General features: G+C 40.9%; 1 protein-coding gene across 1 annotated transcript in view; it reads right to left on the bottom strand.

Annotated features, from left to right (window-relative positions):
- TDRD5 (tudor domain containing 5) overlaps nt 15,443–26,996 on the bottom strand; it is a 92,260-nt gene continuing 80,706 nt past the window's right edge. The window contains 3 exon segments of the mRNA XM_021063742.1: nt 15,443–20,810; nt 25,647–25,760; nt 25,763–25,856. Coding sequence (XP_020919401.1) covers nt 20,563–20,810; nt 25,647–25,760; nt 25,763–25,856 — 456 coding nt within the window. The 3' untranslated portion in view covers nt 15,443–20,562.

Raw genomic sequence — 26,996 nt, 5'->3', positions numbered from 1 at the left:
TGGCTCAGGGGGTTAAGAACCTGACACAGTGTCCATGAGGATGCGGGTTCAATCCCTGGCCTCGCTCAGTGGGTTAAGGATCCCATGTTGCCACAAGCTGCAGCACAGGTGGCAGAAGTGGCTCGGATCTGGCATTGCTGTGGCTGTGGTGTAGGCTGACCGCTACAGCTTCCATTCGACCCCTAGCCCAGGAACCTCCTTCCATAGGCCACAGGTATAGACATAAAAAGAAAAAAAAAAGCATCCCAATCATAGCACTGCACTAGTTCCAGTAGGATGTAAGGTGGTTTCCTGGCAGATATACCTTTTTCTTAATTGCCACTTGGTACTATATGGTTCTGGTTTTCTCAAATTAATCTCTGTGCATGTATATGCCAAGAGAATTTTTAAATCACAAGAAAAAAACCCCACAAATTAGCATTTCTATAAGACCCCTAGATGGTGAAAAATGATCCCTATTAGTGCACACAGGTGAGAGAACAGTAGTTGAGATTGCTGCCTAGATGAAAGCACTGAGTATAGATCATTACTGAATATCACTATTTTTCTTATAATGGAAAAACAGAACAGAATGTAGCTAATGACAGTTGAGTAATTAATCATTAAATTCAAGACCTTTATTTAATAAACACTTTGCATATAGTATATGCTTTCATAATGAACTGTTTACCTTCTGATCATACTTATCTATCAAAGTGTAATTCCCAAAATATTAAAAAACTTTTTTTTTTTTTGTCTTTTTGCTATTTCTTGGGCTGCTCCCGCGGCATATGGAGGTTCCCAGGCCAGGGGTCGAATTAGAGCTGTAGTAGCTGCCAACCCATGCCAGAGCCATAGCAACGCAAGATCTGAGCCGCGTCTGCAACCTACACCACAGCTCATGGCAACACTGGATCCTTAACCCATTAAGCAAGGCCAGGGATCGAACCCGCAACCTCATGGTTCCTAATCGGATTCGTTAACCACTGAGCCAAGACGGGAACTCCAAAAAACTGGTTTTTAAACAAACAAACAAAAATAATAAGCTCATTTCAAAGTTTTATTAACTCTAATGATGAAACCACCAGGAGAGTGAAGCTGTTTTCAAAGGCAATGTGAAAACTTGGGGGTTTTTATAATTAATGAAGAAAAAAAATAATGGTGAAATAAACTTGCTAAGTCAGTTTCAAATTGGTTAATGTCCTACAGAACAATCAACTATAACTTTTAGAATTACCTTCTTTAAATTGGCAGAAAAGAAATAACCTTATAAATTTTACAGACTTGTAAAAACGTCTGGGCCGCAATCAGTTATGCAAACAAAGTAAGATAGGCTCATTAGAAAATGCTCTTAGCCTGAGAGCATTTTTACCTTCTTTAGCAGTTTGGCTTTTTTTTTTTTTAGTTTTTTTTTTTTTTTTTTTTTTTTGTGCTTTTGTGTTTTTGAAATACCTTCTATACACTAAAACCAGAGACAGGTGTATGACCTTCAAAACTTAGCACAGGTGATGACTTTGGAGAAGTCTTCCTTGCAAGATATCCTGCTCTCCAACCCTAGGCTGGATCAAGCCTTCCATGCTGCCAAGGATCCCTAAATGTGCTCCAAAGAGCATTTATCATGCCCACTATGGTTGCTTATTTGCAAGTTCCCCCAACCCTGTCCACCCTCTCACCTGTGAAATCCTTAAAAACAGAAATGATCTTTATCATCTCACACAATGCCTCGCACACTAGGTAAGTCTTCGTCAAACATCTGTTGACTGAATCAAGAGGGGGAGCTTGAGCCACTCAAGACCAACGGTCTAGACATTTATTCACACTTGGCTTAGTGTCTCTTCTCAGAGCCTATTCCTCAGTTTACAAGAGGTCCTTTGAGTTTAGGGGAGCTAGAGATTTATTTATCTTGGAATAAATCTTTAACAGCCATCTTTCATTTTGCATGTGATTTATGTTTTGCAATAAAGCGATGAAGAAATTTACCATCTTTTCACAGTTAAGATAATATCACTTCACATTACCATACGTGAGGAATCAGAAACAAGGGAAATACTGGCATTTGTCTGGAAAAGCGGAAGTTTGATTAAGAACTGAAAGTTGTCTCAGTTATGATGAGAAATAAAGGGAAGCTTCCTTCTTGGCACAGTCTCAGTATTTTAGTTAATTCTCATATTACTTTGAAGCACAGGATCTAAGAAGCACCTATTTAGTCCTGCAGGGTTAGAGCCTCATTGTCCTCATTCTTTAACTGCCTCTCCCACAAAAGCCTCCAAGAAGGGTCATCTAAACTCGTACAGTCATTAGCCATTCCTTTTGACTTGGTTCTGTCACATTCCCCTGCTAGATAGCCAAGTTTCCTGGGAAGAAGATTGGGGTTTGGGATAAAGGTGTAAGTGGATCCTGTCTGATCCTAGTTTTTGTAGCAGTGGATATTTTACTAATTGTTAAAATGAAAGTAATGGTGCTAAACATTTAGCTGGATGGTTGTGGGTGGTCTGCTGGGCCTGCCATGAGCATTTTATTTTTGGAACGTGATCTGCTAAGCTGATTGAAAACAGTGCTCTTGCTTGCTACTCAAGGTGTAATTTTTTCCAGTAAAATTATTTAATTCATTAAAAAATTTTTTTGGAATCTTACTTATTCCCAGATTCCCACTTCATCAAGGTGACAGGAAGGATAAATGCCCAGTGCTAAAACAAGTTTAAAATACATCGTCCTAAGACATTATTACCAAGAAATAGAAAAACATTATGTTACGCCAAATATAAAGGACTGATGGGAAAATCAAGTTGTTGAAGCAAATATGCACAGAATGTAGATTCTCTTTGCTTTATGTGTGCATTATATACATATAAAGAGGGAAGACTTAATCAGGGGGCTATATTTCTTTTTTTTTTTTTTTTAATTGTTATTTCCCCAACACAATTTTTTTTTCCACTGTACAGCATGGGGACCCAGTTACCCATACACGTATACATACTTTTTTCTCCCTTTATCATGCTCCGTCATAAGTATCTAGACATAGTTCTCAGTGCTACACAGCAGGATCTCATTGTTAATCCATTCCAAAAGCAACAGTTTGCATCCGTTAACCCCAAGCTCCCAATCCCTCCCACTCCCTCCTACCCTCCCCCTGGGCAACCACAAGTCTGTTCTCCAAGTCCATGATTTTCTTTTCTGTGGAAAGGTTCATTTGTGCTGTATATTAGATACCAGATATGTGATATCATATGGTATTAAGTCCACAAATAACAAGTGCTGGAGAGGGTGTGGAGAAAAGGGAACCCTCCTGCACTGTTGGTGGGTATTTAAGCTGGTACAACCACTATGGAGAACAGTATGGTGGTACCTTAGAAAACTATACATAGAACTACCATATGATCCAGCAATCCCACTCTTGGAAATATGTCCAGACAAAACTTTCCTTGAAAAAGACACATGCACCTGCATGTTCATTGCAGCACTATAGCCAAGACATGGAAACAACCAAATGTCTATGAACAGATGATTGGATTAGGAAGATGTGGTATATATACACAATGGAATACTACTCAGCCATTAAAAAGAAAAAAATAATGCCATTTGCAGCAACATGGGTGGAACTAGAGACTCTCATGCTGAGTGAAGTAAGTCAGGGGATAGATTTCACTGTAAGACACTAATAGTTACTAGGAGCGATGGGTAAAGTTTTAAACTCAATAGCTACATCCTGCCTCCAACGTGGAACAAAGGTCACTGCCACCTAGCAGGGCCTGCATGTGCTATGATGGGGGAGGGCAGGGCAGCACCCATCGTGGGTCAGAGAGAAGAGCTGAAAATGAAATTTCCAGAGTGGCCAAGGGTCAGCATGGCTCACCCCCAATTATCCTTACAAGATCACCAGATCTAGGATTTCCCTCCAGAACTCTGTCGTCAAAAGTGCCTGAGTTCCAGCTACCACTGTCAGTGTTTTATTTTTTTGTTTTTGGTCGCATTCATGGCATGTGGAAGTTCCCAGGCTAGGGAGCGAACCTGAGCAACATTAGTGACAAGGCTGAATCCTTAATTCCTCGGCCACCAAGTAACTCCATCATCTAGTCAGTTTTAACAAGAAGAAAGAACAAATTCTTGCTCCTGGTATTGAGTTGATGTCAAGGTCTACTTTTCTTCACCCTCTCTCCGCCTGATCAATTCCAAGAGGGAGTTGTCTTCTTTTAGTAAAGGATGAGCTCTTTCAGTAAATTTAATACCATGGAAACAGGACGTTTCACAGCCTGTGTCAAATAGGTCCATAGTAAATTCTCATTGAATTAGAAAATGACAGCCCTCTCGAGTGACCAGTACATGCTGAAGTGTCCACCTAGAAAGAGAGAAGAGAAAGCCATCCTCTCCCAAAGATACGTCTTGCTCCATCTTCTAGTTTGCACCTACTACTACACGTCTGCAAACCACTCTAGAATTTTTTAGTTAGCATTTGCATATGAAGATGATGATTTCTCTAATCGATCCTAATAAAACATTTTTTTAAAATAAATAAGAGTTAAAAAAAAAGATGATTTCTCTAATCAGTAATTCAGGAACACAACAGTACAGAAATAAGGTAGGTTGAAAATTGATACCAAGCTATTGAGTAAACATCATTATCCTGGTTGTAAGGATTTTTTTCCCTCTCCTGGGACACTCTGGGAGGAAATGATTTTCAGCAGCAAATCTGCTTCCAGTGCCCCTGTGTGCACTCACGCATCCTCCCTCTCCCGCTCCACCTTCCTGTTGGCGTCACTGGAGACTGACGCCAACAGGCTTCCTGCGCCTGCTTTAATTTATCTCTGTGGAGCACAGCAGGGTCACAGTGAGGTTAGAGCAGATGTTCTTCTCACTGCTCCTGCTTAATAGTCACTTTGATTCTCCCTCTGGGGATTACCAGAGTAGGAAAAAACCCAGGGGGCGAAGAGGAGAGAGAGGATGCCTGCAAGCTGTGGTGCTTTCTTTGAAAAGGGGGCAGATGGGCCCAGTCAGGCCCAATTCCCTTTCTGTTTCCCAGACAGGCAGGAACCTCAAACCCACTCTAAGGTCCTTGCAGGTAGGAATTCTTTTGTTTCTTCTCATATTGTTGGAGTTCAGCATGGGGCCTGGCATATAGAAAATAAACAGCTTTTTGTTAAATAGGGTGCTAAGGGTGTGGGGACAGGGTAACTGCCTGCACAGAGAGACATGGACAGTCCTGCATCTTGACAGAATATCCCAGAACTGCAGGACCACCATGCTGGGGTGTAAGTACATTCCCCACCTCGGCCAATAATTTCTTCTCCAGGCTATACCCTCTCAGGTTTTTCAAATATTGCTCATAAAACAAGTTGAAACGAAGGGGAAAAAAATGCAAAGGAAAGGAGCATAAGCTTTCCAAATCTTTCATTCATTCAGCAAATACTTAGCATGTACCTCTGTGCTATTGTTTCAGCCTCTTGGAACATAGTAATGCACAAACTGGAGAAAAATACCCGCTGGTGGAGCTCATATTCTGGTTATCGGAGACAGACAATAAAATTTCTATGTTAGAAGTTAGGTGCTATGGAAAAATGTAGAGCAGTTGGTAAGAGAGATCAGGAGTCAGGGTCAGGTAGAAATTTTCAAAGTGACCTCTTTGAGAAGATGCAGATACTGGAGGGAGAACAGCCAAGACAAAGCCAAAGGCGGAAGGTGCCTGTTTCACTCGAGGAAAGCCAGGTCGGTGTGGGAGGAACGGAGCGAGCAAGGGGGAGGTTGTGGGGATGAGAGGAGGAAGGTAATGGGAGCACACATCAGGTGGGGCCTTTGGAGGTAGGACTGGCAGAGTTAACAAGTCAAACTATAGATTCCAGCTAAATTTGAATTTCAGATAAACAATGATATTTTTAAGTATAATTATGTCAACATTGCATGAGACATATTCACACTAAAAAATTATTCGCTATTTATCTGAAATCCAAATTTAACTGAGCATCCTGCATTTTATCTGGCAATGCCCTGTGAGGTCCATTAGGATTCTGAGTAAGACTGGGAGCCCTTGGAGGGTCTCGAGCAGAGGAAAGATTCCTTCCAACTGAACAGTTTGAGAGGTTCTCTCTGGTGCTTTGTGAACAGGGTGGAAGAGAAATGCAGGAAGCAGGGAAGTCAGATGAGGCTGCTGAAGTAACCCAGGCTAAACATGATTCCTAACAGGTGGCAGGAGTGGGGGCGGTGGGAAGGCATTGGATGCCAGATACGTTTTGAAAGTAGAGCCAGTAGAATTCCCTGGCTGATTAGGTGTGAAGGACGAGAGAAAGAGAAGACTTGGTGATAATTCCCGGATTTTGCCTAGTGAGATAGAGGGGGTTGCAATCACGTGGGTTACTGAAGACGCTGGACAAGGTGTGGCTTCGGGTGCAGAGGAGGCAAAGATCACGAGTTCCATTTTGGACCTGCGAAGTTCCAGATGCTGTCTGGATATCCCAGCAGAGAGGTCAAGTGGGCATTTGAGCGCAGAGTTGAGGAGAGAGGTCTGAGCCAGAGATATGTATGTGGGAGCATATAGACAACAACTAAGGCCATGGGAACGGTGGAACTCACCAAGGGAGGGAAGCCTCGTGTCCTCCAGCACTAAGAGGTCAGCGGGAAAGAGGAAGAGCCAGGAAAGGAGATGCCCAGTGTTGAGCAATGAGTAGGAGGGAACCCTAGAGAACATGATGCCCTGGAAGGAGAGAGAGGGCGTCAGGTGCTAATGATGGGTCAGGCAAGATGGGAACTGAGAGCTAACGACTAGATTCAGCAATGCGCCCCCACGAGAGCACTTTTGATAGAATGCAGTGGGTGGAACGGGAGTGGTTTAGGAGGGAAGAGGAGAAGCATGATGGAAGATGACAAAGACTCTGAAGGAATCAGACACTTAGTTCCTGCCACTTACTAGACGTGACTGTGGGTAAACTACTTAATTTTCTGAGCCTCAAGTTTCTCCTCTTGGAAAACAGGAACAGTAATAGGGTGCTATGAAAATGAAATGTGTAGAGGGTATGGGATACTTAGTAAATGAACAGTTAGGGCACAATATTAATTTCTGTCCAGTGTGGGCAAGCTACTTAAACCTTTCTATGCTTCAATTTTCTTATCTGTAAAACAGGAATAATAATAGTACCTCCTCTCTAGTGTTGTTGAAATGAGTAAGTGAAATCATCTGCATAAAGCAGATAATCTATAACAAGAAGCTTTTTACAGATAACATTATATAAATCATAACATTATATCAACTCAATAAAGCTCTATTATTCAAGCAATCCTGTGAAGGCGGGTCTACCTCTCTTATAAATGTAGTGCTGCCCAGAAGTGAACAGGGTGCTGAACTTATAAAGTGACTTCCTGGAGTTCCCATCGTGGCGCAGTGGTTAACGAATCCGACTAGGACCATGAGGTGCGGGTTCGATCCTGCCTTGCTCAGTGAGTTAACGATCTGGCGTTGCGTGAGCTGTGGTGTAGGTTGCAGACCGGCTCGGATCCCGAGTTGCTGTGCTCTGCATAGGCTGGCAGCTACAGCTCCGATTAGACCCCTAGCCTGGGAAACTCCATATGCCGCGGGAGCGGCCCAAGAAATAGCAAAAAGACAATAAATAAATAAATAAATAAATAAATAAATAAAGTGACTTCCTGTCTTAGATACCATCCTTAGGTTAATGTGATACAACCTCATTAACTTTTTTCTTTTTATGCCCTTTCTCCAATACTTTTTCTTATGGTAAGAGTGAAATAGGTGTCAGATAAATGCATAAACAATCCTTTTATGTTTTGCATACATTGGACTTTTATAATCATACAGGCAGCAAATCAAACTGGCTACATAACATCAGCCGTTCTGCTTCTTACCTTTTCTTCCATGTTTCACAGCAAACTCATTAACTTTTGATGGCAGCTGTCTCTGCTGCTTTGCGATGTGCAAAGCCCTACGAAGTGATGGTTATCATAACTGACTTGAGATCCTCTTGCGAGCTAAACCCATTCTCTGCACCACAGAAGTTGCTTGTCTTCACTTGAGAGTGAAGTCACAAGGGTTAACAGTTGTTTGCCAGCTCCCCAGAGAACCTGAGAGGTTATATATAATCTTAACTCAGGCTGCAGAATTCCTGCAGGCACTCTTAATCATTCTTGAGGATCCGAGGAAGCCAGGGACCTTCCCCGAGAAAACATAAACACACAAAATTTAAGGGCCTAGGATAAGAAAATCCTCTCAAAGACTCAAAATGTACTTAAATTGTAAGAATTTTACAATTTTTTACCTCAGAAATTTATAAAAGAGGTAGAAACATATCTGCTTGGAAAGTCCAAAATAAAGATGGAAAGGGGACTTTTTTTCCTTAGAACTTTTTCAGTGGAGCAAGGTAGAATCAGTACTTACAGCTTCCAAATATGATTATGTTGACATTTCTCTGCCACTTCATGCAGTAAAGATGGACACATCATGCAATAAAGTGTTAAGAGTCTAAGCTCTGTAGCAGCTCCCAGTAGGGTCAAATTAGGAGGAGAAACTTTATTTTTTTTTATTTTAATGATTTTTAATTTTTTTTCCATTAGAGCTGGTTTACAGTGATCTGTCAATTTTCTACTGTACAGCAAGGTGACCCAGTCACACATACATGCATACATTCTTCTTTTCCTCACATTTTCATACTCCATCATAAGTGACTAGATATAATTTCCAGTGCTACACAGCAGGATCTCACTGCTTATCCATTCCAAAGGCAATGGTTTGCATCTATTAACCCCAAATTCCCAGTCCATCCCATTCCCTCCCTCTCCCCCTTGGCAACCACAAGTCTGTTCTCCAAGTCCATGAGTATCTTTTCCACGGAAAGGTTCATTTGTGCCGTATATTAGATTCCAGATATAAGTGATATCATATGGTGTTTGTCTTTCTGACTTACTTCACCCAGTATGAGAGTCTCTAGTTCCACCCATGTTGCTGCAAATGGCATTATTTTGTTCTTTTTATGGCTGAGTAGTATTCCACTGTATCGTCTGAAACTATTTTCTCCCATTCTTTAAGTTGTCTTTTTGGGTTTTTTTTTTTTTAATGGTTTCCTTTGCTGTGCAGGAGTACAGACTTTATTTATTTATTTATTTTTTTGTCTTTTCTAGGGCCACACCCATGGCATATGGAGGTTCCCAGGCTAGGGGTCTAATTGGAGCTGTAGCCACCAGCCTACACCAGAGCCACAGCAACATGGGATCCGAGCCGCGTCAGTGACCTACACCACAGCTCACAGCAACGCCAGATCCTTAACCCACTGAGCAAGGCCAGGGATCAAACCCCCAACTCATGGTTCCTAGTTAGGTTCGTTAACCACTGTGCCATGATGGGAACTCCTAGGAGGAGAAACTTTAAACTGTGGTCTAAGACCCTTTCTTCCCAAAGAAGTCACTTATGGCACTTTACTTGTTTTTTCAAGTAAAAAGATAGACTGGATGAAGGGAGTTGCAAGATCCATCCATTTCCAATGCTGAAAAGCTACACTGCTTTGAAAGAGAAAGGACTTCAAAGCATTTTTAGCATCAGGCTTGGCAACAAAATTCCTGTCCTAGAGCGCCACCTAGCAGTGAGGAGACAGCAAAACCTAATCTCAGAGAATATAGGCAAAACATTCTCTGATGGCAACCTCACAAATGTTTTCTCAGGTCAGTCTCCCAAAGCAACAGAAATGAAAACAAAAATAAATACATGGGGCCTAATCAAACCAACAAGCTTTTGCATAGCAAAGGAAACCAAAAGAAAACAAAAAGACAACTTACAGAATGGGAGAAAATAGTTTCAAACGATGCAACTGACAAGGGCTTAATCTCTAAAATATACAAACAACTTATACAACTCAACAGCAAAAAAGCCAACAACCCAACTGAAAAATGGACAAAAGACCTGAATAGACATTTCTCCAAGGAATATATACAGGTGGCAACAAGCCCATGAAAAAATGCTCAACATCACTGATTATTAGAGAAATGCAAATCAAAACTACTCTGAGGTACCACCTCACACCAGTCAGAATGGCTGTCATTAATAAGTCCACAAATAACACATGCTGGAGAGGGTGTGGAGAAAGGGAATCCTCCTGCACTGTTGGTGGGAATGTAAGCTGGTACAACCACTATGGAGCACAGTATGGTGGTACCTTAGAAAACTATACATAGAACTACCATATGACCCAGCAACCCCACTCTTGGGCATATATCTGGACAAAACTTTCCTTGAAAAAGACACATGCACCTGCTATTCACAGTAGCCAAGACATGGAAACAACCAAATGTCCATCGACAGATGAGTGAATTAAGAAGATGTAGTATATATACACAATTGAATACTACTCAGCCATAAAAAAGAACAAAATAATGCCATTTGCAGCAACATGGATGAAACTAGAGACTCTCATACTGGGTGAAGTAAGTCAGAAAGAGAAAGACAAATACCATATGATATCACTTATATCTGGAATCTAATATGTGGGACAAATGAACCTTTCCGTGGAAAAGATACACATGGACTTGGAGAACAGACTTGTGGTTGCCAAGGGGGAGAGGGAGGGAATGGGATGGACTGGGAATTTGGGGTTAATAGATGCAAACTATTGCCTTTGGAATGGATAAGCAATGAGATCCTGCTGTATAGCACTGGGAACTATGACTAGTCACTTATGATGGAGTATGAAAATGTGAGAAAAAAGAATGTATGCATGTATGTGTGACTGGATCACCTTGTTGTATAGTAGAAAATTGACAGAACACTGTAAACTAGCTATAATGGAAAAAATTAAAATCATTATTAAAAAAAACTCATCTCAGAAGAACAAAGTACTTAGCTTTTATTTTTGCTTTTTAGGGATGCACCCGTGGCATATGGAGGTTCCCAGGCTAGGGGTCGAATTGGAGCTACAGCTGCCGGCCTACACTACAGCTGCAGCAACACCAGATCCAAGACTCATCTGAGAGCAATGCTGGATCCTTAACCCACTGAATGAGGCCAGGGATGGAACCCACAACCTCATGGTTTCTAGTCAGATTGGTTTCCGCTGCACCAAAACAGGAACTCCCATACTTAGCTTTTAAAACAAAACGGATTTTTAAAAATCCAGCTTTGTGAAATTCCCTTCACCAAATCTACTCGGGGACGTAATTCAGGTAGAGAAATCCTGGATTTATAATCCCCAAATTAAAACTCCCATGAGGTTTTCACACACTATGTTTGCTCCTGCAGTCCCAACTGAGCAGCTGTCCCAAAAGCTCAGCTGTGTCTGGTCTGGAAGGAAAGCCTGGGAGGCATCACCAACAAAGCCTCGGCTGATGCCTTTTGTGACACCAGCCCACTCCAACTCTCCTACACAGACTCCTTCCAAAGACGGCAGGAAATTCAGTTTTGTTAAGGTTTCCCATCAGGGTTCCCAACTGTATTAGTTTATCTTGTCGAGTCAAAATAAAATGATAACTGGTTAACAAATAGCAAAAGAAGACAGTTACTGCTGGCTCCAGGGTTGGGCATGTCCTTTCAAAACCTGCCATGTTGCTGTAGCACTTGGTTCTTGCTGAGAGAAGAAAGAAAAGGCACCACAACTCAAGCATGATATCACTTTATAATGTTCAGTGGGAAAATGCCACCAGGGGGTATAAAAGAACCAGGGATTTAGATATCAGATAATCACATTAAGACCAGCTTGGGGGAAATGCAGAGTTGCTAGTCAATGAGGTTAAAACCTCGGTAATGAAAGATCAGTTTTAGGGATCTGCTGAACAGCATCGTGCCCATAGCTCACAATACTGTAATGTGCACTTGAAAAATCTATTTAGAGGGCAGATCTCCAGTGAAACATTCTTACCTTTAAATAAATATTAAAACAAAATTTCCAGTAGTCAATCACTACCCTATTTATTTAAAATAAAAAAAGACTTTCTAACACAATAGCTCTGCACTTCTTATTCCCACGCTAGTACCGCCAAGGGATACAACCCTCTTGTCTGTCACAGTGGCTCACGTCTCTGTGAGTGGGAGGGCAAGGAGGGGGTGGCAGACCGTGGGCTCCGTCAGAATGAGACAAGGGACGAGGAAATGGGCAGGCAGGAGCAGATAGCAGGCTCCTCTCACCTTTCCCTTCAGAGCCAGCACTTAATTTTTTTTCTTTAGGGCCGCACCCACGGCATATGGAAGTTCCCAGGCTGGGGGCTGCCAGCCTATGACACAGCCACAGCAACATAGGATCCCAGCCACATCTGCAGCCTACACCGCAGCTCACAGCAACTCGGGATCCTTGACCCACTGGGTGAGGCCAGGGATCAAACCTGCATCTTCATTGATACTAATCAGGTTTGTTACCACTGAGCCACGACAGGAACTCCAAGAACCATCATTTTAAACCTTAATGCTTATGGTGAGAAAGGCCAGGACATGGCATGTAGTTTTTCTTGTGGTTGGGATTACCCTCCTGGACAGTAGTTCTTAGCCCTTTCTGTTCATTGGAACACCTGAGACGAATAAAACCAGAAACTCTGGAGGATGATGTGGTCCAAGCCACAGAAGTTTTCGAAAGCTCCTCCAGGTAATTAAACTCTAGGGCCCAGCTAACAAATTGGTCCACTTCCTGTGGGGTCCGTAATATTAGTGACGGTCAGTCATGAACATTTTATTTTTCAGGGTAAATCTTTAATTTAACCTCTGCCACTTAACAGGGTTAAAGCCGGTAGCAGTTTCCCTGCTCATTTCTTTTTAGCCACATCAGTGAACTCTTTAAAAATCACTACACTGAATTCAAAACAAGAAAACCCTCACAATATGAATCTTCAAAGTCAATACATTCGTTAAAAGAATAAATGGCTGAAAAGTCATCAAAAACTAAAGAGGTGGTCTTTGGTAAGGACAGCAGATTCTTTGGTGTCTTTCACTTTGCTTTGGCTCTGGAGTCCGTTATTTGGTACACAGCCGCCACGAGACTGCCTACTCCCTGTCTGTCTCCACCTCTCCCTCTCTCTTACACAACTCAATTTAGCCTCAACTGAGAGGCCACCAGGAAGTCTGCAAAAGTGATTTATGTCCAACCTAATATCTTAACCCTAAAGAACACCTTTTTTTTTTTTTCTTTTTACAGGCCACACCTGCAGCTTATGGAAGTTCCCAGGCTAGGGGTTTGAATCGGAGCTGCAGCTGCTGGCCCACACCACCGCCACAACAACACAGGATCCGAGCCATGTCTGCGACCACCGCTCATGGCAACACCAGATCCTTAACCCACTGAGCGAGGCTAGGGATGGAACCCACACCCTCACAGAGACAACGTTGGGTTCGTACCCCACTGAGCCATAAGGGGAACTCCGAGAACACTTTTAAACCAATTTCTTTTGATTGATTACTGAACTGGGGTCTGTAATGGCTGAAAGGGTTTTCTGGAAAATAAGCTGGGAAGTCAGAGGTGTGCCTCCAAGAATAAAGAATGATAAGCTAAAAGGAGCCAATTTGGTATATCAAATTTTTCTGAGAGGAGGCTAAGAAACTGGGCTGCTGAGAAGTGGCAAATATCAAACTCTATGAAAAATTTTTTTTATTTTGGCACTTTCTTTCACAAACCAAACCAGGAAAATAACCCAAATGTGGTTTGTGCAGAAGAATAACCTAGACAAAATACCTCCAAGTCCTTCTACTCAGTTCTCTTACCCAGAGGCTGTGCTCTTCAATTAGAAATGCAAAGTTTAAATGGATTGCGTTTGATTAGACTCTTCCCAGGATAGCCTTCTGTTTAATAAACTTTCAGAATACAGTCTTATAGAAAAAAGACCATGATTTCAATTGATCTTAATTATATCCTATTCTCTGCCCTGTTTACTCATTCGCTCACTCAATAAAACTAATTGCATGTCCACCACTGGCCAGAAAAGACATGAAGGTGGCCTGGCCTAAGGCGGCAGCAGTAGCTTTACAGAGAAATAGAAGGACTATATTTAGGAGGTAGAATCTGATGGCCTTTAAAATGGGTTGGATGTGGGATGAAGGGCAGAGAGCAGCCAGGATGGACTCTACTCCTAGGTTTACATCTGAGGCAACTAGTGGATGGTGACAGACACCAGGGGTGGGGGTGAGGCCAGGAGTAAGACAGCAATTTTCCTGACCCTTTCTGGTTTAAGAATGTGTAAAGTGGGAGTTCCCGTCGTGGCGCAGTGGTTAACGAATCCGACTAGGAACCATGAGGTTGCGGGTTCGGTCCCTGCCCTTGCTCAGTGGGTTGACGATCCAGTGTTGCCATGAGCTGTAAAAAAGACAAAAAAAGAAAAAAAGAATGCGTCAAGTGGGTTTCAGGAGTCAAGGTCTCCCAGAAAATAGGGAGCAATTTTGTGTGAATGTGCACATTCTGGGGAGACAGTCCTCGGTGTTTGACATTTATTTAAAATAAAGTTAATGACACTCCACCCCATGAAAGCTTAGGGATCACTGATACAGAGCACATAGAACTTGGGAATTTTTTTTTTTTTTTTGGTCTTTTTGCCTTTTCTAGGGCCGCTCCCGTGGCATATGGAGGTTCCCAGGCTAAGGGTTGAATCGGAGCTGTAGCTATCAGTCTACACCAGAGCCACAGCAACGTGGGATCCGAGCCAAGTCTGCGACCTCCACCACAGCTCACGGCAACGCCGGATCCTTAACCCACTGAGCAAGGCCAGGGGTCGAACCCGCAGCCTCGTGGTTCCTAGTCGGATTCGTTAACCACTGCGCCACGATGGGAACTCCTGGAAATTCTTAAACATATATATTCACATCAAACAAATGGTTCTGCCAAGTTGTTCAAGCAAATGGTCTTTAATAAGACTATGTCTCAAGTCTTTATTAGATCTGGTACAAGGACAAGGTAGCATCCATGAGCATTAATTTCTTTCAACATAGCCGAGAAACTTGAGAGGAATTCCACAGAACTCTAAATTGACATTGAAAATTGATTTCCACAACATGTGGGATGACTGTAAATCTGAAAAGATTCTAAGCAAAGCCAGTACAGAGTGCGGATTTATTGATAACTACATGAAGTTTGCTAGAATTGATTTGGTTTTAAAATTCACCATTTTTCTCTTAACTCAAGTTTTGAGGCAACTTTGCTGAGCCTCATGAATCTGGGTAAAGTCAACTGTTGGATCTATTCCATGTAGAAACTAAAGACCAAAGGGTTTTGGTGGATTATGTTTCTGAATCTGAACAGGTTAGCAAAGATATATCTGTATCAACTGCAAAAAAAGTTGTTGAAGAAGTTCCCATTGTCGTGCAACAGAAACAAATCTGACTATATCCATGAGGATGTGGGTTCTATCTCTGGCCTCACTCAGTGGGCTAAGGATCTGGCATTGCTGTGAGCTGTGGTGTAGGTCACAGATGCAGCTCAGATCCTGTGTTGCTGTGGCTGTGGTGTAGGCTGGCAGCTACAGCTCTGACTCGACCCCTACGCTGGAAACCTCCATGTGTCACAAATGCGGCCCTAAACGGCAAAAAAAAAAAAAAAAAAAAAAGTTGTTGAAAATGAGTCAACTTGATCACAAGCAGATGTTCTACTGCCTAAAATGTGAGATTTTTAGAAAGATATTATTATTTAATTACAGCCAAATGTCCCACCCTACTCCTCTCCTCTCAATTTGCTTCAGGTGGTGGCAATAGCTAAATAGTTGGACTAATGAGATATTCAGGAGGCACAATTGGACCCTGATCAGTACTGAAATGTTATTACTTTTAAAATTTAGAAAAGAAAGGATAAACTTTTGACTCTGGCCCATACCATGTATTTTCCTTCTTAGCAAAGGAAAACAGGTATCCACTAAGAGCAAGGTGTCACGAAGAGGAAATAGGCAACATCCTGTGGGGATATATTTTGCCTGGTGTTATTCTAAATGATACATCCACAGTTTTCTTTGATTGACAGGGATTGTTATATATATATATATATGATATTAGAAGAAAAACTTTCATTAAAACATACGAATAACCATACCGTAGTAACAGGATGCTTTTGTCAAGGAGTAATTTGTTCTAGGAGGAAATGAATTAGTCTTTGGTGTCTATGGTCCTATGGAATGACAGATTAAGTAAAATTTTGTACCAAACTTCACTCAAATGGAGTTGAGAACCACCTGGAAATAAGCTGCTCCAGGAAGAGGAGCTGCTGCAGCAAAGACCTTGAGAGCGGAATCAGGAAATCAGGAAAGCAACCGAAAGAGTGCTGAATTACAACCAAAAGATGGAATGAGCTTGGGTATTCAGTGTGTGCAACGGTCTCAAAGAGAATTTAAGAAACTGAAAGATGGCTTTATAAGAGTTCGATAGGTTCTCTGTACAAGAGAAAGAAAACAAGTCTTTGAAATATGGCTGCCGGATACTTAAGAAGAGGCTCCAGGGTGAATGAATTTCCAACCTCCTGGAATAAAAGTATTTATCTACAATATAGCAAAGGTTTACAAAGGCCAAAGTATCTGAAGTACAAAGAGGTTGTGCCAAAAATGAAGACAAATATTTCAGTAGAGAAGAACATCAGATCTTTGTTTTCAGAACTGCACAAGGAAATTTTGTACTTTACGCAACTAAGTTCTTATGGGTCACATATTTAAGTGAAACTTACATTCCTGCAGAATCATCACAACCAAAGCTACCCAAAAATGCATCTAAACATTTTTGACAAAACAAATTCCAACTTCAATAATATTTAAATAAATCAAACCAAAGGCAGTTACAAACTCCAAAGATAAAGCTAATCACAATTTTTTGATCCCAGTAACTTCCCATTAGCTCTGTAACAAGTTTAGAGGGCACATATAATATCATATTTTCATTTCCTCAAATTGTTTACCTAAGTCACACCAAGAAATAATAATCAAGTAAATGATGTTTCCTATGATCCCAGACGTTTTAAAAAACATTTTAAAAAATTTTAATGGAAATACAAAACAAAGCTTGTACTGAACAGAAAAATAAAAGCACTTCCTGCAATCTATGCTTATAACCAAGAAAATTTCACTGCGAATAAATTCTCTACCAACATTTGGGGTTGGTCAAACACCCAATTTCATATGAAAAGTGGCACATGATGATCTAATACTAGAGAAGTTTTCCACTGAGAAGCTGAAACGATTTGTGTCTCCATGGTTAGGAAGAGAAGAGTTTACAGTACTCTGGTTCCAACAGGCCAATGACACCAAAAAGTGACTAGGCTGACTGGTGACTAAATGAGACAAATGACACCTAACTGTTAGCAACAGGGCTATGTTCAAAGCACATGGACAAATTTAGCTGATATCCACCTTGGCTGGCATCTTGGAAAAACATCAAGATCCGAATGGGCTCTAGAAAATGAAATCTTACAAATGTCTTAGTGGTGGCCCCTGCAAAATTAGGAATAACTGTAGCACTGCATATATAAATACGATGAATTTAATTCTGAAAAGACATCAGAAGTTCGTGAGAAAGGTCTTTCTACCTAGTACAAATGTTAACAGGAAGCCTCAGAAAGACTTCTAAGATTTTAATTTCTTACCCCTGAAGAGGCCCCCTTTCGGAGTCTACAGCTGTAGAACTGGCCAGTTATTACAGCTATATCCACATTCAAGAGCATGAAATCTTTGTAAATCAATCCCTCTCCTCGCCAATGCCAGGGGTTGCTCAGCTGTCTATCAGAACCAGCATTCCTTTGGACTTACCTACCAAACCATATCTTCCGGCATCAAATCATCCACCCAAGTTGGAGTTGCCCTATTTTCCTGTGGAAAGGGTGCTGAACTAGGAGTGACATGGGAGACACAGGAATGTCTGCTGTGTGATCATCTGCAAGTCAGTCTTTCTAGGCTTCAAATTTCCTCATCTGAGATTCCTTCCAGAACAAAAGTCCACAGTTCTAAGTCTTTAGGTTAGACAGAGTCTGGCTGCAGACAGAAGTCTCTAGTTATGCCAAGGCCTTGAAATGGACAACTGGTATCTCAAATATGTGAGAGTGAGAGGGAAAAGGCACAGCTCATTGCAACAGGAATGGCCCTCTTTTGTGTTTGGATGGGAGAGAGGGTATTGGATACAAGCCACTGGAATCACAACCTGAGTGGCTAACAGTAAAGCCGCTTCTTTTTCCTCCCTAGGAGCTTACTACCAGGATTTTCCTGTGTGTTCTCACCCCCATTCCCTCACACACACCTCCGGCTCCCACACCCAGTCAGCAATTCTTAGGGACCTCCACTACTGCTAACAGCTCCTTAACACCAAAAGTGTGGGGAGGGAGGGCTGTTCTATGCGTAGCAGATGTCAACCCATCTTTTGACAATATAATTAACCCTTAATTATGACCAGCTCCCAATCTTTTGAATACTTCTTATGCCTATTCCTGCCCATACACAGAAACCTATTTACTCACTTTCAATTCATCTATTAAATGTGTCTGTTGCTTTGAGCTATTTCAGTTAAATACCAAAGCCCACCTTTTGGGAGAAGACAGGGAAACAGACTGGCAGATTGGCCGCCCTAGTCAAAGACAAAGAGCCAAAATGTACAAGCCTCTCAAAGATTCATTCTTAGGGAAAAAAAAAAAAGATTCATTCTTCACTCTGCTAATTCAAATAGGATGTTAACTATTCAATACTAAATAGGCTCCTTTCAAAGAGTGCTGACACTCATTAGTTTGAGATAGCTCCGTCTAAATGATCCTCTATCTGGCTATTTGTAAAGAACAGGCTTCTGAAAGAGCCTTCGCACAGTGATTCCATAATCCCTATCTAACTGGCAATGTGTAAAATTAGCTGCTGTCACATTACCCAATGTTAATACAGTTCTTACTGGTAGTTTTGTGCTACTATAGAGAGGGTTACAGCTTGATGTACTAAACATGTAAATACTGCTTCTACTAGATTCACTTCCAGAAACCCAGTGAATGTCCATCTGGAGAAGTGAAGGATATTACCCACACTTAAAATTCTGAGAAGCATCATCCAAAATGAATTTTCTTCTTTAGACACAAAATGTGGATAATTACCCAAACTTATATGAAAAACAGAGCTTTGCCAGTTCATATCTCAGTTGAGTGTCATGCCTAACATTTAATGGTCATGTGGTATCTAAGTGTTCATTGACCCTCCATATAGCTCTTCAAGTGTTTTCTCCAACAAAGACGTCAGATATAAAGTCACAGAAACCCAAATGAAAATTTTACTCTGCCTGGGTAAATTACCAACGATGTCTCCAGATTTTTTTTTTTGGGCGGGGGGAAGGTGTCAATTAGCGTATCATCACTTTTATAGATATCCTGGAATTAAAGGTGAACATGAATTTTTAAATTGTACTGCGCTAAACAGGATTTCTCTAAGATTTTAAAATCACAACACTCAGGAGTTAAGACTTTGGGTGTAACTTTGTCTCATGATTACTTCATTTTAAGAAAGAAGTTGCAACCACTAAACTGTACACTTAAATGCACTCTGATATTTGCTCTTATATCACTCCCTTCCTCAGTGGACATTTTGCTGATCAAGTGAGAAGGAAAGAGAAGATATTCCTTACTGTAGAAGAAGAACAAGGCAGTAAGGGCCAGCTCTCCCATTTAACGCCAAAACAGGAGGCCTTGGAAGAGCGGCTAGAAAGATGAGAACTTAGACATGTGCAGTGTGCTAGTAATGCCTACCTCTTGCTCTGATTTTACCACTAAGAAATGGTTCTGTATGGGATTTTTTAAGTTTGGGGTTAAGTCTGGTATTTTGCCACAAAGAAATCTGTAGCATTCACGTTCTTTAATTTCATCTTTCAGTCTTTTCTTTTCTCTGATGGTTGGTACTATGAGCTAAACAGAATGTCATATAATAAACTGGACTTCGGAAAACAACATGTCATAAAGGGCTTCCACAATGCCACTGTTAAACCACTGTTACATTAAGCCTCCTGGGAACTCTGACCACTACAGAGATGGCCCAGTGAAGTTTCAACAATCCGTCTCTATAATTTTGTTGTTAGTCTTAAAGAAATTGCCTATACTGGGAAAAAAAAAAAAAAAAAAGCTTAATTCTTTTACAATGTAAAATTTTTCACATGACCAAAACTTCTTGGTGTGGATTTTCTTACTGATCTCAGTATTCCAGAGAAATTATAATGGTAAAGATTGGAACCCTAGAGTCTCTCTATGATAAAGAAGTTTTCAAATGAGAAAAAGCAGCCTTAAATTCAGACACCCTTTTTTCTGGGGATAGGGATGTGAGAATTTTTGTCTTACTAAATATGGATCATGAAAACAGTAGTTTTTCAGTTTACATTTAACAGTCATGATATACACAAGCAAAACATTTACAGAAACTTAAAAACAAAAAACCCTAAAAACTCTTTTAAATTACTACACTGAACAAAGGTGAACAACACTATACAGAATAATAAACATCAATAAAAAGGAAAATTAACATTAAACATTAATGCTTACACAAGAAAGGGGACTGCCAGCATAATTAAGCTAAGAAAGAGTCACGCAGAAAGACAAAGGCATCAACTATCAAAATATGATTTTGTCTCAATACCTCCTTCTTATTTTGGCCTGGGAAGTCACCCCATCCTAAGTATCTGATTTATTTTTTCCTCCCTTCCTCCCTCCCTCATGCTTCCATCCTTTTCACACTGGGGTACCAGTGGAGGAGGCTCCTGGAAGTGGCTAACCGTGCAGCAGCTCCTAAGGCAGCAGTGGCTGTACTTCGAGGAATGTAGAGCTTCTGAGAAATCTGGTGCTCAGGAGACAAAATCAAAGAGAGCTGGTCCATGGCTCCCTGACTCTTATCTTTGAACACTGTAATAGCATGGCTACTAGAAAAATCTTCATTCTTTAGGCTCTCTGGAGAGCTTTCCACTGAAAAAGAAAGAAAACACAGGTCTTTTCAAGAGGTTCTCATACTCACTGCCTTCTCTCTCCTATTTTAGACCTTTACCGATCTGTGTTACAATCATCTTCTGTTAGGTGGTAACAACCATCAAGGGCAAATCTGAGAGAATGAGACTCGGAAACCAGTCAACAAATGGAAAGGAAAAGAGGATGGGAAAATCGTGCACTGAGACAAAATGAATTCTTGTCAGGATGAGGGCAAAGAGGAGAGGACAAAACATGTACTTATGAACAAGGAAGGGAAGATCTCTTTCTAGGACATCGTAAAATAAACAGGATAGAATTCCAATTCCAATTCCAGGGAAGAATCCTTACGTTCCCCTATTTCCTTCTAGCAGTGAGCAAAATGGTGTCTGATGGGTATTTTCTATTGCCAAAGTGGTTCCAACTCCAAGTCTGCCAGGGTAAAAACAAAACTGACCAAGACTGTGCTTGCTAAGAAATTCCAAAAACTAATTACCAGCCATAAAAAGAATTCCTTGGGAATTAGTTTAACTAAGAAGGAAGAATCTTTTAAATGAAATAAATTGCTGGGAACTCCAATGAGAGTTCCTAATGGCTAAAGAAGGGGATACTAGGCTTCCACATGTGTTCTCTAGAGCAGGGCTACTGAGAAACTGGCCTATGAATTGTCATCTGCCTACAAGGAGAGAAAGAGCCTTTGCCAGAATCTAAGGCAACAACTGCTTCCATCAAGAAAGTCCTGCTTTAGGGGGAAAAAAAAATGTGAGATAAAAACAATGTGCTATTTCGTTGTCCATCATCACAAATGCTTCACTGACTAGTACCAGTAAGCTGACTACATTTTGAGCATTTTTTTTTTAAGGGCGGCGTCCACAACATATGGAAATTCCCAGGCTAGGGGTCAAATCAGAGCTGTAGTTGCTGGCCCACACCATAGCCTCAGCAACATGGGATCTGAGCAACCTCTGTGACCTACACCATAGCTCACGGCAGTACTGGGTCCTTAACCCACTGAGCGAGGCCAGGGATAGAATCCTCCGTCCTCATGGATACTAGCTGGGAACCCTGAGCCACAATGGGAACTCCTAACTACATTTTGAAAAGCACTGCTCTAGACTTAAAAATCACAGATTTCAAAAGAAATCGAGAGAAAAAGCAGGCATAGGCCAATATTTTATTCACCTTTGTATCTTTAGTATCTCGCACAGAGCATGTGGCATATGCGCCATACATTTATGTGATAAATTATGCTAAGGAGGATTTGACAGGATATTATAAAAAGTAAAACTCTGACCACAAGACTACCATTAATGCCCACTAGAGCGGAAAAGAGATGGCGAGTTTTAATGAAATAATGGGACTTTCTAGGGAGTCTTTGGTGAGCTCAGACTTTAAAAATATGAAATAAGGGACAATGATGAAAGAACTTAAAAGAACAGCAAAAACTTCTGCTTCCAGACATGGTGCTAACTGAACAAGGGTTGAAAAATCACCTCTCTTGCTTTAAACAACTAGAAAACTGGAAAAAAATATATAAAACAACAGCTCTCAGACATTGAACAATAAGCTCTAGCTCACAGGACAGTGATCCCTGAGAGACAGGAAACCAATGAAGTGAGCCCTGGAAGTGCCTGAGCTCATGGTCAAGGCAGAGTCCAGGCTGCAGTACAGGGAGGGAGAATCCACAGTGAGGCTGGGGCTGAGAAGACGTAGTCTGGAATTCACAGAGGCCAAGGTGTCTGGAATTTGTGAGTGGAAAGTATAAGTGACGAGGTAGCTGCAGAAGGAGCAGAAGCTGGAGACGGCGCAGAGGTCCTTTTGAGTCTCAGGCTGGGTAGTGATCTGGCTCACGCATGTGAGGAAACCACCAAAGCCAGGGAGAAAACCTACCTGAAGGGATTACGCAGAGCAATCACTGCAGGTTATACTAGAGCAAAACAGTTTGTGTTCCCACCAGCTTTAGCATAAAGGCCTCATGACACATAGGACATCAAGTCCCATCAATATCCTCAGAAAAGTACAGCCTAGCAGGGCTAAGAGACTACAGGCTTTTCTAAACCCGTGTAATGAAACCTAAAATAAACAGAGGAATAACCGAACCAGGTTCAGGTAATTTAATTACACCACCCAATAAATAAATAGTTAGATGGGAGGGAGGGAAGGTCAAAGGGAAGGAAGCAAAGGAGGAAAGAAGAAAAAGAGATTCAGCCAACAATGTATATAATTCAGTGTCTCCCATCTGATAAAAAAAAATACCAGATATGCAAAGCAAAAAAATATGATTTGTAATCAAGAGAAAGACCAATCAGTAGAGGCCATTCCGAAATGACAGATGACACACACACAAAAAAAATTTTTTTAAAAAAGGAGGAGTTCCCATTGTGGCACAGCAGAAATGAATCCGACTAGGAACCATGAGGTTGCGGGTTCAATCCCTGGCCTCACCCAGTGGGTTAAGGATCCGGCATTTCCGTGAGCTGTGGTGTAGGTTGCAGACGAGGCTCGAATCTGGCGTTGCTGTGGCTGTGGTGTAGGCTGGCAGCCACAGCTCCAATTCGACCCCTAGCCTGGGAACCTCCATATGCCACAGGTGCAGCCCTAAAAAAACAAAAGACAAAAAAAAATTTTTTTTAAAAGAAATGACAGATGACAGAATGCAGAAATGATACATACGCTAGAATCACAAGACAAAGGTATTAAAACAGCTGCCATAAATACTCCAAGTTACTCAAGAGGTGAATGATGAGAATGCTGAGGAGAAAGATGGAAGATATAAAAGAGACCCAAACAAAATCCTAGAGAACTTTGAAGGTGAAAAATATGCTGAATAGGAAAGGACATACTAAACCTTGAACAAGAAAAGGTTATATGATACTCGTAGATCAGAAAACTCAATATTGTTAAGATGTCACAATTCTTTCCATTGATCTAAAGATTAAAAAAAAATCCCAATAGGAATTTTAGCAGGCTTTCTTTAGAAATTAAGTTAGTCCTAAAATTCACATGGAAAATGACCTACAATAGCCACGATTTGAAAAAACCAACTTGTATGATTTTAAGACTTATTATAAAGCCACAGAAATCAAGACAGTGATATAAAGGTGGACAGTACTAATAGAACGTAACAGAAAGCCCAGAAATAGACCCTCACATTACAACCTATTGGCTTTTGACAAAGACACTAAGGCAGTTTAATGGAGAAAGCACAGTCTTTTCAAAAATTATGCTGGAAAAACAATATTTACACATAATCAAAATAAACACTGATCCTTATATCACACTACATACAAAAATTAACAAATTGGATCACGGACCTAAACATAAGACCTAAAACTATATAACTTTTAATTAATAAAAATGTAAGAGAAAGTCTTATTTACTTGAGTTAGGAAAGATTTCTAAATAAAACACAAAAAGTTCAAACCATAAGAGAAAAAATTAACAAATCTGATTTCATCAAAAGGAAAATTTTTGCTCTCCCAAGGATGCAGTTAAGGAAATGATAAGCCATATAACTGAAAATATTTGTAATACATGTATCTGGCAAAAGTTTTATATCTAGAATAAAGAATTTTTACAGATTGATAAAAAGGAGATAATCCAATAAAAAATGCTCAAATACTTGAACAGGCAATCACTAAAGACGATATACAGAGAGCACATAAACACATGGAAAGATGACCAACATCACTGGCAAATACAGCACGTAAATTAAAACCACAGTAAGATACCATTGCACACCGACTAGAATGGTAAAATTTTAAAAGGTTGTTGATAGAATACACTGGCAAGGAGATGAAGCGATCAGAACTGATGTACATTGTTGGTGTGAATATCAAATGGTACAGTCACTGTGGAAAACATTTTGGCAATTCTCAAAACAGTAAACATGCAGTTAGCATAGGACCCAACAATTCTACTCCTAGGTACTTACTGAATAGAAACAAAAAACACAAGCCCACACAAAAGAGCTGTATGAGAACGCTCATAGCAGCTTCGCTCATAATGGCCCAAATTTGGAAACAACCCACATGTCCATCATCCGATGAACAGATAAACAAATGGTGGTATGTCTGCACAAGTGGGTACTACTCAGCAATAAATAGGAACAAACTCTAGACACTGGCAACAACATCAATGAATCTCTAAAACATTATGCCAAATGAAAGCAGTCAAGACATAAAAACGACACACAGAATATCCGTTGTGGCTCAGCGGACATGAATCTGGATAGCATCCGTGAGGACTCAGGTTCAATTCCTGGCCTTGCTCAGTGGGTTAAGGATCCAGTGTTGCCGTGAACTGTGGTGTAGGTGGCAGATGCGGCTCGGATCCTGCATTGCTGTGGCTGTAGGGCAGGCCAGTGGCTGCAGCTCCAATTTGACCCCCGGCCTGGGAACCTCCATGTGCTGTGGGTGCAGCCCTGAAAAGATGAAAAAAAAAAAAAACAAAACTACATATTACCTGACTCCCTGAATATGAAATTCTAGAAAAGGGGAAGTAACACCAAGAGCCAGCAAACAGTGGGCGGGAATAACTGAAAAGGACCACAAAGAAACTTCAGACTGATGGAAATGCTCTATATCATGACTGTGCTGCTGATTACAAGATTGTATACATTCGTCAGGACTCACAGAACTGCACGCTTAAAAACTGACAAATTTCATTGTACATAAACCTGACCATCCCCCAACTGCATAAAAAAAGGTGTGGCAGAGTGAAAGGGAACAACTGAGCCCAGAAATAACATGAGGACTTAAGACAAACATAAAGGCCAGCATTTATCTGAAAAAGATAAATGAAAATTTTTAGCAACATGGCAACTGCATGTCAACTTACCTGAACCAGAGTGTTTCTGTGGGGAATTGACCACTGCAGGAGCTGGGCCGAGTGCTGCTGTGGACAGCTGAATTTGCTTTGGCGGAGTCTGAATGCTGCTGGGCTCAAACTGGCCCCTTCTGCCGAATGCTCTGACTGGATAAGAGAGAGGTAGAACTCCTCCAATTTGGGTAATGTGGAAGACTCCGAGGAACTCTTTAAGTTTGGTTGCTACAGAATGGGGAAAATGGGGCAAAAGCATGAAAAGTAACTGTTAGGATAATAAGAATTAAGTCTATTTTGTTTCCTTACTTATATACAAAAGACAAACATCTTCATACAAAATTAGTAAAACCTCCCCACTTTGAAGAACTTAGATACTTTCCAGAAAACAAGTCCTCTTAGTAACCATTAATTCAAGAAGCATTTATTGAACACATATTATGAGCAAACATGTACTCAGGTCTACCACACACCGCCAAGAAAGTATGGCAGGAAATGAGAGAAATAACATTCACTGACTACTCATTATCAGGCATAGTGCTAGGTTATTGGCATGTGTTTCTTCACTCAAACATCAGATCATTGTTTTAGGCTAGGTGTTGTTATATCTTCTTTATTATGACTTCTTTCACTTAGCATATGCTTTTTATAAGAGGGTAATTAATAAGCAAGTTATCCAACATCAACCATAAGTGACAGGCAGAGATGTGAACTCAGGCTGGCGTATGTTCTGCTTCATCACACCACCTCCCAGTGAAGATGGTCCCTGTCCCTTAGGAGCTCAGATGCTCAGCTAGGGAAACAGTGCATGTGCTGCAGGTGGCCATGAAGGAGGCATTAACTGCATTCTGCAGCATGAAAACACACTAGGACAACACAAAGGACTTAAAGGGAGACTCCTCAGAAGGTGTGACAAAATGGAGTACTAAGAATCAGAGTTTGAGAGAAAAATATGAATTTCCAAGAAAAGACTCAATTGGGGCTAAAGTGAATAAGTGCCAAATTTTAACCAATAGAGCCTATACCCTACCACAGAGTCACTACTGAAATAGGTACAGTCTACAGTGACTCAGAGCATTTATCTTTTGCCCTGTTAACCAGTCTTAACATGATCAGGTGGGTCCCACCAGGACCAGGCCATAACAAACCCCCATAAGTGGCTTCTGGCCTGGGATCTATCTAGAGTAAAATGAAACAAAAATTACATAAACAGAAAATATGGCTTTATGTTTCTTTAGGCTCATGTAGTAGACATTTAATATCAGTCGGTGTTCTTTTGAATTCCTTTTTTCTTCCGTGACAAAACTCTTGTTCATTTTCAAACTTGGCTGGCACAGATGAGACTTACAATTATGTTATATACAAATG

Source organism: Sus scrofa, chromosome 9 (genome assembly GCF_000003025.6).
Source record: "Sus scrofa isolate TJ Tabasco breed Duroc chromosome 9, Sscrofa11.1, whole genome shotgun sequence".
In the NCBI taxonomy this organism is placed as follows: domain Eukaryota; kingdom Metazoa; phylum Chordata; class Mammalia; order Artiodactyla; family Suidae; genus Sus; species Sus scrofa.
Note: the sequence above shows the minus strand (reverse complement) of the source record. Positions and strands in the feature narration are given on the sequence as shown.